Source organism: Perna viridis, chromosome 12, assembly GCF_037379345.1.
Source record: "Perna viridis isolate PV_CMFRI_1.1 ecotype Kerala chromosome 12, ASM3737934v1, whole genome shotgun sequence".
Lineage (NCBI taxonomy): Eukaryota > Metazoa > Mollusca > Bivalvia > Mytilida > Mytilidae > Perna > Perna viridis.
In genome coordinates this window covers 23,743,717-23,754,351 of record NC_142456.1, presented here as the reverse complement: position 1 = coordinate 23,754,351, position 10,635 = coordinate 23,743,717, and the positions used below count along the sequence as shown (strand labels likewise).

At 31.1% G+C, this 10,635-nt stretch overlaps 1 protein-coding gene across 1 annotated transcript; it reads right to left on the bottom strand.

The window, feature by feature from the left end:
- Window positions 1–4,933: 4,933 nt before the first annotated feature.
- Window positions 4,934–7,508, bottom strand: LOC148601758 (orexin receptor type 2-like). The gene has a single exon (XM_088555169.1). The coding sequence runs from the start codon at window positions 7,468–7,470 to the stop codon at window positions 6,268–6,270; it is 1,203 nt and encodes a 400-aa protein (XP_088411295.1). The 5' UTR covers window positions 7,471–7,508; the 3' UTR covers window positions 4,934–6,267.
- Window positions 7,509–10,635: the final 3,127 nt, after the last annotated feature.

Below are 10,635 nucleotides of genomic sequence, written 5' to 3'. Positions count from 1 at the left end.
GGTTTATACCTCGCATCAACACCAAACAACTTATAAATATAGGACACTACAGACAATATAAAGTCCGTTTCATATTCAGACCTACACTTACAGATCAATTGAAAGGAATAGCTCATAACCAAACTATTCGACAAACGTGATGACTTCTCGTTTCGTATTATCAATGTTCCTTTCATTTGTTGTGACGTCCCTCCAGGACCTCGAATTTGTATATCACAAATGAAAATTACAATAATGCTTTGTGAATAAGGTACCGGTAATTTTACTACAAGACTAAAGGTTTTATCAAAAGTTTTATCCGGCATTATGAACTCGTGAATTATTGTTGTGCAATGGGTTAAAATTGTTTAGTGATTATTAGTTAGTGATATTTAACAGATTACCTACTAAAATTGGTTGTTCTAATCCTATACTAAGACATATTGCAATCTAGCATTATTATTTAACTTTTCATTTAAATGTGTACATATTTGCAAACATCGACAAATACTAAGTACTTGAATTCTCTGATCCATTAAATCGATTTTTTTGCTACTATTGGCACATAAGCTGTTATTAAAAATCGCAATCGATTAATCGCATCTAAAAGGTTAACTAACCGAGTGTTTCTATATTATATTATATTATATTTAAGTCTTAATTCGGTCAGCTAACCTTCTTGATGTGATTAATCGATTGCGATTTCCAATGACAGCTATATGCCAAAATCATTAGTCACTCTTTATGTTAACTCTTAACGTTTGGTCGACTGTCGGAAAAGCATTTGTAATAGTATATCTATCTGCAAATGGGAACAATTTGTTCAGTCTTTCCTCTTTTGTCTACCTAAGTCGTAACATTTTATTAGCTAAATCAGCGGTTGTTTACTGAAAAGCGGAGCATAGTTACCCTACCGGTGCACCTGGTCCATGCTTTTAGTTTTTAATGGTCCGAATCGCTCATTCAAAGTACTTTAACAGCTATCAACGAAACAATTCTATGTATGCTTTTATTCAGTTGATCATGGGAAAAATAGCGGATACAAATATGGTATACCCTATCCAGTCAATAGAAAGCAAAATAAGGATGGAATAAAATCATTACTTGAATAAAGATATAATAATAAGTACACAATGACAATTCTGATAAACGTGTTTTTAACATATTGGGGAGGATTCATAGAATGTTTCAGAAAGAGCTTAAAATACAATTAGATGACACATCGAGCTTCAAGAGTCAAGAACATGTTACGTCTATGGGGATCTTATAAATTAATTTGTATCGAAAGATGAAACATGATATACGCAATATCCCAATCTGACATCATGTGCAACAATAGCAGTCAAAAGAATATTTGAGAACAAAACTGTAATTTTACTTCTACAAATCCAAATTACAGGTACATATTATACGGTTTACAAATACATTAGAAAAATACCTAGCCTTTAATGTTTAATACCACTACATCTAACTACTGGAACCAAACTGTGACGTTCACACAGACGTCATGACGAACATGATTCCAGATGACTCGATGGACCGAACGGTTGGAAAGAAAACTACATCAATATATTAACAGTTTAACATCATTTGCGACATATTTTGAACCGGATGGTAAAATAATCTTGCTAGGTTTTATAAAGAGTGATGTATATAATGCATGTAATCAAATTCTGACTAAAGGAGAATGACATTGCATAAGTTAAGCAGTGATAATGTTTTGCACTATCAAATTACGTTTCAGAATAGTAGGAATGCTCCGTGATAATTAGAAAATGTATGCCTCCCATGGCGGCGTAACTCCAATACCTACAATTCATGAATACTGCTTAGTCATTTAAATGATTATCTGTAGGCGTTTAGGCTTAATTAGCTTATAATAAATACTCACTGCTCTCATTCCCATCCAGATGAGATGAAGCCGGTACGAAGAATTGATATTATCTGTTTACTGCGTACCAATATTATCCACTACATTTTTTCACTTTAAGGAATGGAAACGGAAAAGTAAACCTGAGTTTTACGGAAGCATTTCCTATTTCATCAGTTTTCATGGACTAATTTACCCAATTTGTACTATCTTGAATAATGATTTAAATGTTCAAACTATCGCAGCCTAATAATTTGACTTTACAGTTGAGTATATTCCTCTCGTCACGTTTCTCCGCGGTTTCACGAGAATGCGCCTAACCTACTATTCAAATGTATTTATAGAGCTCTGAGTTCAGTATTCAATACAATCTACATAAAAATATCCATTAAGGGAAGTGAAAGAATAACAAAATTTGAAAATATAATGTTTTTTTAAATGGTTAATGGTATTGTGTTTGTTAGCATCATTCTGTCCGCCACAACTTTTTCAGTTATTTTAAAGAAAGCTTTAAGATTCATCATTACTTTTCGAAAAAAATATGGCCCCAATTTCACTACTAATTTCTCTTTGACTATTTGTGTGTTTAGAAGAATTTTAAGGCATAGCCTCCCTATAATGAGAAAGTTGCATTCATTTTATGTAAAATTATATATATATATAACTGGCCTGACCTATGCTTTTTAAATTTATCAATTTTATAAATATTTTCTAGATACACATGTCTGTCTGTAGTCAAAGGGAAATTAATGGTGAAATTGAGGCCATATTTGGTGAAATGTAATAAAGAAGTTAAATGTGAGAAACCATATGTTATATATGGTTGGCTTTTTTTTATTTTTCCTTTTGCAAGAGTTGAATTTGTATGAAAACTAATTCATTGATTGTTATTGGTAAAACTCATTTACTTTAATTTAAAAAAAGCACAAACATACATGTACTACTAATATTGATATTCTTAAAGTTTACGTTGTACACGTGTTTCATAGATAAACTTCTCATCGGCAGCAGTATATTTAAGTACACAGAAAGATCTAAATCCGAAAATCTAAATCTAAAATCGAAAACGGAAGTCTGGTTCCGCCCCGAAAAGAAGCTCTACCAATTTCGACACAAGCGGTAAAACTGACCAACTGACCTAGAAAACTTATTATCATTACATTAATGTCTGCTGCTTTTCAATTCCTTTCACTGATAGCATGTTACATAATATAGTTTTTTTCTTTAAAGTATAATATTGGTTTTTGAGTACTAATTGTCGTTTTAACATAGATATTAATATTTGAAATATATTTTTGATTCTTATTGATGTAATCCTGTAGGAACATGGAAGATACATTAAAAAGGAAACGATATTAATTGATATCATGATTGAAATCTTTGCACTACTTATAGATAATTAAATACCTCATGGATTGCATCTAAATGTCTCAATATTTGTACGAATCCGCTTTACGCCCGGTATATAGATATCGTGGTCCCCTTCTGTTTGTCCGTCCGTCCAAAACTTTTTTCTTACTTGAAACTAGTTATCACGGCCACATATGCAGAAACAGTACATAGGCATGACATCAAATTGAAGTGATATCAACTTCCCGTTAACGACCGTTTTAAATCTTGACTAGAAACGTATCAAAGTAGGGAGCTAGAGAAATCCTTTATTGAACTTCCATCATATTTTTTTAAATGAACGCCGAGTTAATGTAGAAAATTAGAAACACGAAATAAACTTATTTTTCAATTAACAAACATTTAAGTGGACATTCATGAATGTCTGCGTCCACATTCTTTATATAAAATGGTTGTCTTTACCTCTGACTTTTAAACAGCGATATTTCAGCTTAACTTCTTCTCACATCTATCTTTCGATATCGTGACTAAAATAGTTTAACTTGAATATGTTTTCTTGCAGATGATGTCATGACTTTATTCGAAGAATGACTGTTATATTTTTCCGGTCTTTAAAGAAATTACCTCAATTTTGTGGTGAACACGACGCAAGTTATTTTCAAGTATGCACAATGGAAATTATGGTTATTTCAAAAGACCGAAACAATGAAACAGTCACTCCTCATATTTTGATTTTAGTATCAAACCTCAACGATTATATCAAGAAAAAAGATTGATGATATCACAGTCAGTTAAAAAAATACAAATATAAACAAAAAACCCAAAACAAAACAGAGCAGAAAAACAAGATACACCGTTTAATGTGTAATGAACTCTATTGCGCAACTAAACAAAAAAATACGTTGTTCCTGATATCAGCGAATTTTGTGATGAAACTTGATTCAAAACAAATTCTGACTAAAGTATTTCTCTATTTCTGTGAACATATCAACTTGTATACTCTGCTCGGTCTACTCCTTAATTTATGGTCCATTTAGTTTGGGTCGAGTGTATATGTTGAAAATCGACGACAAGATGTTATCTAAACTATGTGTCATATTTTTAAAGGGGACCTTATAACCCTAATAAACACAAATCTTAAGATATAACGTTAGACGTTCTGAGAGCCTGATTTCTATCTGACATCACAAGTTACATCTCACGGAACTTTTTGGATTTAAGGAGGCAGACCTAGGGTAAGGGACATAACTCATGAAGTCAGTGATATTTTTGTATCATATTCAATTTCACCATAGCCTGTCAAGCTTTCATTTGAAACCGAATGAAATCAGTCCAGGTTACTTTGATGCTTACATGATATTGAATTAAAATGCTGAATACAAACGTTTCAATGATTTATATGAGTTGTGTCCCATACCCTAGGTCTACTTCCTTAATGCAGGTAAAATGGTATGATAGTGTGAAAAAAAATCAACTTGAAAGTAGAGGAAGCTAGTTTCGTAATTGAACATAAGAAACAATTTAGCAAACAGAAAAGACATCCCTAGAATTTCGGTTGTCATAGATACCGCATCTCTAGCTGAAAACTTTGTTTTCTTACAGGTTTAACCTGCCTCGTATTAATTATGTAAATTATTTCGATGATGTTCGTGATAATACCAAGTGTATCTTCTTTTTTTCTTTCTTTTTTTTTGTTGTTGAATATATGATTAACAAAAAGATTACCATGTTTATTGCCTAATACTAAAACAAAATATTCCCGTTAACTATACGTCAACTACAAGATACTATGCAAGTATATATATTATCAATTTTTAAATGTCATACATTAAATGAGTCGTCACGACTCGTGTTGTGTTCATAGAACATGCATTGAAATGTCACAGTAATCTGAAGTATAATGATATATAATAATAAAATAATGAATAAATGAATACTTATAAGTGTCATGATTTTAAATTGTCGTTAAAACCTGAACAATATCAGCACTACAATTAATAGAATTTTAGGAATCAAATGACCACCGTAGATTAAAAATTAAAAAAAATCAATTTAAATGAATCTGAGATAATATATTTTATTGGAAATTCATAACTGGAAGAAAGTATAGCAATAACTACGTAATGAATGAAAAATAAACAAACAAACCAAAAAACAAAAAAAAAAAAAAGAAAAAAAACCGAAAAGAATGACAATTGAAAGCTACATTATTTTATTTTTAATCTGCTAAGCATCCGCTTTATTTTACGCAATTTGATTCTCAAAGACTTAAGACAACAATAAGAAAATCTTGGCTATATATTACGAGTTAAATTTGTCCCGAGAGGAACATTAACGTGAATTAGGATGATTACAATGATTAAAGGCTACAGCTAACGTTCTTAATCAATGCTTTGCGTCTTAACCGATAGAAGTGTTCATCAAGTTTGAATTCACTTTAAATCATAAATATCTAGACCAATTTACCACTTCACCAGGCCATTGCCGATAAAGTGTCTTTTAATGACCATTACGGGTATCGATATAAATCGATATCTATAAGAGAGTATCCGTGAAAGACCCAAACAGTGTTTGGTTCATGATTCAAAATTCACAATTTTTTTTTATCCATTTCAGATCTTAAACTAATCAAATTTATATAAAAAATGGGTCATGATTCAAAATTCACAATTTTTTTTATCCATTTCAGATTTTAAACTAATCAAATTCATATAACAAAATGTTGGTTTGGCGTTGACCATAATTAGAAGAATGAAAATAATAGTATCAAGAAAACACAAACAATGCAAAAGAAATTAAAAAAAACCCTTTGGTCTGTTCATTATAAGTTGATATGAAATCTTTGTTATCTTCTTTACATACAGACAAATCTTGTTCTTTCTTAGCTCATTTTTATCTTAACTTTACATAAAAAAAAATAATTTTTTTTTTAAAATGCCGAATCTGTCCGGGTTCCACCTGTACAGACTCAATGTGACATCTTTGTTCACTGTAATACATTGATATAAAACTAAAACATATACATTAAACAAACAAATGAAAATTATGATATTGACTTGCAAAAAGCCTCACCGTTTCATGAAACATTTTGCAAAAACTCTTTTTGATTCGTTTCTAAATGTTGGATTCATAAAGGCATAAATAAAAGGGTTAACCACATTATATACAAAGTAACTATAAAAGACACACTTATTAAGACCTATGATATTTAGTGCCATTAACCATGGAGGTAAATAGGCAACAATAAACACAACAGCAACCACGAACAACATAACAGCAGTTTTAATGTTTGCTAAAGCATTGTGGTCTCTCCTTTCACGTACTGATTTTTTATTTGGTTCATCGTGGTGATTATTTTCAGCCGCTTGTGATGGTACTAATGATGTGCTGACACCATTTTCGTTTATTTCCACTTTAGTCGGATGCTGATCTACTTTTGTTAATTGAAACTCGCCAGGGCTTTGCTCATGAGCATGAATTTGAGTAGTTTCAGTTTGAACCATGATTGTTGAGTATTGTTTAGCATTCTTCTGTCTCCGACGTTTCGCTCGTCTTGATGTTACGTACTTATAAATCATGATATAAAGGGTAAACACGAGCAGCAAGGATATGAGGAAAAACGATGAATAAACCTTCTGATAATACAATGTGAATTCAAGTGAAAATAAACTGGTGGTTGGATAACAAAATCCTGTATACACCTGATCACACTTTTCATAAGGCAAACTACTAGAGTTCAAATAATGTGCAAATTCTGCCGGAAGCGAGTAAACTGAGTGCATGAGAGCAGTAAACAATCCGAGTATTGCAACAAATCCTAGCAGAGAGATGAGAATGAATTTTGCTCGTGGTATAGTCAGTAGGTGTAAAAAAGGATGGCAAATACAAAGATACCGATCAACAGCTATGCTAACCATTATATATGCTGATAGTGGAACATTTGATGTTATCAAAAAGTAGTATATTTTACAAAACGCGTCATAGTACAAATACTCTCGTAAATACACAAAAATGATTGTGTAAGGCATAATCAATAGCGATGTTATGAAATCTGTTAAAGCTAGCGCCATGATGAATACATTTGATGTCAGCTTGTCCCTCTTTTTCGAATACACGTAAATTACTAAACCGTTGCCACATGTTCCTATAACACTGAACACTGAAAGCATACATACTACAGCAGTTATTTCACTATCAGTTTCCAGTTCTGGGACTGCATGTGATGGCAGAAAACAAGAACTTTTATTCGTAGTTGTTTCGTTTTGTGCCATTCTGATTTATTTGAACACAATTAGCATCACTGTATCATATGTTCCTGGAAAAGAAAAGGAAAGTCTTAGTTATAACTAACAAAACAGTACTGCAACAAATACGTTGAACATTTCGAAACATCATTCAGAATATAATGTAAGTGACAGGAAGTTGCGATGTTTGAATAAAAATTTAAATTTCTTTGATGTCATACTTATCCCGATTTCTAACATTGAAATTGAATATTTATAATGGTTTTAATGACTGAAATTAGGATCAGTTTTACGATAATACATCTTACAAACAATATCAAATCAAATTTTATGTTAAAGAATTGTGTTGTGCCGTATTTCACTCTTCGTATTTTTTAAGATATAACAAGGAAGTGCATATAGAGATCGAAACAAATCAAATGAAATGTAGATTTAAAAGACAGTTTACATATATTTTTGGAAATTACTTTGAATGTTCAAATTAAACTTTCTTTCTGAAACAACATTTTGAATGTCACGCTAGAACCGGAAATGTATATACATGTGACTCATTGTTGTTAAGGTTATTTCCTAATGTGTTCGCCTGATAATAATGACATTCAAACTATAGATAATAGACAGGATATAAATAATAATAATAAAAATAAAGAAAAGACGAGACTATGTGATTGTTATATGCTTAGGTAAATTTATATCCTTTTTCGCAGTAAAAATAGATGAGGAAAACATGATGAAATGATGTAAATCTTCTAGTTTCGATGTAACTTAGAAAATCATTGCATGTTTTGAACCCAACAAGGGAATGAATGAGAATTATCCAGGCCCTGGCAAATTTATAAATTTTCCTTTGTTGAAAATATTTTTTCCTTTTAATTGCATTGTATGTGAAACGTCTGTAATTGTTTTTGCGTAGGAAATAAAGTAAATTTGGTATGTTTTTGACATGCATGATCACCTCTTAACTGATATTAATAACGACTTTTACTGTTACCCAAATGCTTTTTTTCGGGACCAGTGGATGATAACAATGTATTTTTTCATTGTCTAACATAATGATTGTAATTTTAAGTGTCAGCACTTATAAGAATCAGGTGAAAATGGTATAAAATAACTGACCATTTTGACAGTGTGTTTTAATACTTTTAGCAAGAAAATCATAGAATAAAACAAGATTTTCCTAATTGGGTTGGTAAAATGAGCTTTTATTTTATTGAAATACACTGCAAAGGATCATTTTCATGACAGCTTACTCATTGAGAAGGCTAAGTCGATGGAGAGATAAAACAAGGTCATTTCATTTGAAGAATTATTCCTTGAGTGCATGTAGATTATCATATTGGTGGGGTTTTGATAAGTGTTTTACAATATTTGTTTTCCTATTTTGCCTGATTACAATGTATCACAAAACAAAACCTTCTATTTAAGTAGTAAAATGTCCATGGCTTACTTGCCATTTCTCCCTCGGTGTATGCTTACAAACTTCAGTATTGTTTATAGTATTCAAAAAGCTTAAACATAAAAAGGTAAATGAAAAAAGGAATCACAAGGATATAAAATACTACATGTATGAGACATAGATTCAAGTACCCATGAAATAGCAGAAAAGTACAATCTCATTGCCAAATGAGTTACTACCTAAGAGAATCTTCAGGTCATGACCCTTTAATGAGGAGAGGATAAACTTTTCCTGCCACCCAAAGTTAACTATTTCACTCGCTGGAATTACATATGTAATTAATTCAAGCATTTTTTTCATACACTGGCATCACAACTTGGAACAATGTCGAGAGACGAACTACACGTTTTATAATATAAGTTCACTGAAAAAATAATATTTAGTACTTTGACTTAAGGGCTATTTTTTAATTTGTGACCAAGTTATGCGAAATAACTAACTTTGGTCCGTGTACACTTCATGAATCGCGAAACATAACTTTGTCAACAATTAAAAGCAATACTTATAATCTAATTTCTGATAGATTCCAATCAAGTATAATATTTTCTCCGTCATCAAATCATTATTTAGTTTGTAATTTTCTGACACAGCCTGTTTAGTTTTGTTCTCTACCTTTTTTACCTTAAAGACACTCTTCAATGAAAACGCAAATCACTTGATCGCAATTCTGTTTCCAGATTGGCCAAATACTAATTACTTAGTGGCGTTCGAAAAAACTGTATCGAAAATCGAAATTGCGTGCCATATGTTATTTCCTGAATGAAATGTAGAAAATTATGAGTGAAAAGAACAAATTGTACTGCGTCGGCTAACATTTTTAAAGACATTACTTGTTTTAATTGTGGACTACGGGCCAATCGAAATTAATTACGTCACACTAACAATTTAATCTTGTCCAGATGAAAAGTAATCAAATTAAGAAGGTAGACCTAGGGTAAGGGACGTAACTCTTAGAAATCATTGGAACGTTTGTATTCACCATTTTACATCAATTTCATTTAAGCATCAAAGTAACTTGGACTGACTTCATTCTGTTTCAAATGGAAGCTTATAGGCTTTGGTGAAATTGAAAATGATACAACCATATCACTGATTTCAAGATTAATGTCCCTTACCCCAGGTCTACCTCCTTAAGTTATTAGCCAATGAACTTACATTTGCTGTTTACACTATCACATATCTTTTATATCAAATTCATTAACATGATTAAATCTAGTTCGGAACGAATAAATTCATTGTTCATTTTCGACAATTAATGACGCTTAAACTTATCTATGATAATACAAGAATTTGCCTGAATTAGAAGAAATATCAAAGATTTAGTTCGATCGTGTAGCTGTACAAACATTTTAAAGTACTTAAAATTAAATAGATAAATTTTCCCATTTTTTTTCCTAAAAATGGCCTGGAATGAACATACCATAAAATATTAAATCAAAGGACATAGGCCACAAAACAAAAAGAACCTAAATAAAGGCAATTTTCTAAAAATAATTTTTAAAATTCTGTATGGAATTTTCACTGTTTCGCTTTCAATTAAGTCGTATTTAAAAATTTCTTAAAAAAAGGATATAAAAACACTAATCTGACATTATTTTGTATTTAAAAAGGTCATAAATAGGAGGTCATCCAACTTTCCGATTGCATGTCTAAGGAAGAACATTTTCCTGCAAGTTATTTCCACCTTTAAAGAGGGTTTTTAAAATTAATGTTTTAATTTTACCATATTAAGGTTT

Bases quoted from the DNA above. Each gene is read 5' to 3' on its own strand.
- LOC148601758 (XM_088555169.1), bottom strand. From the start codon at position 7,470: ATGGCACAAAACGAAACAACTACGAATAAAAGTTCTTGTTTTCTGCCA.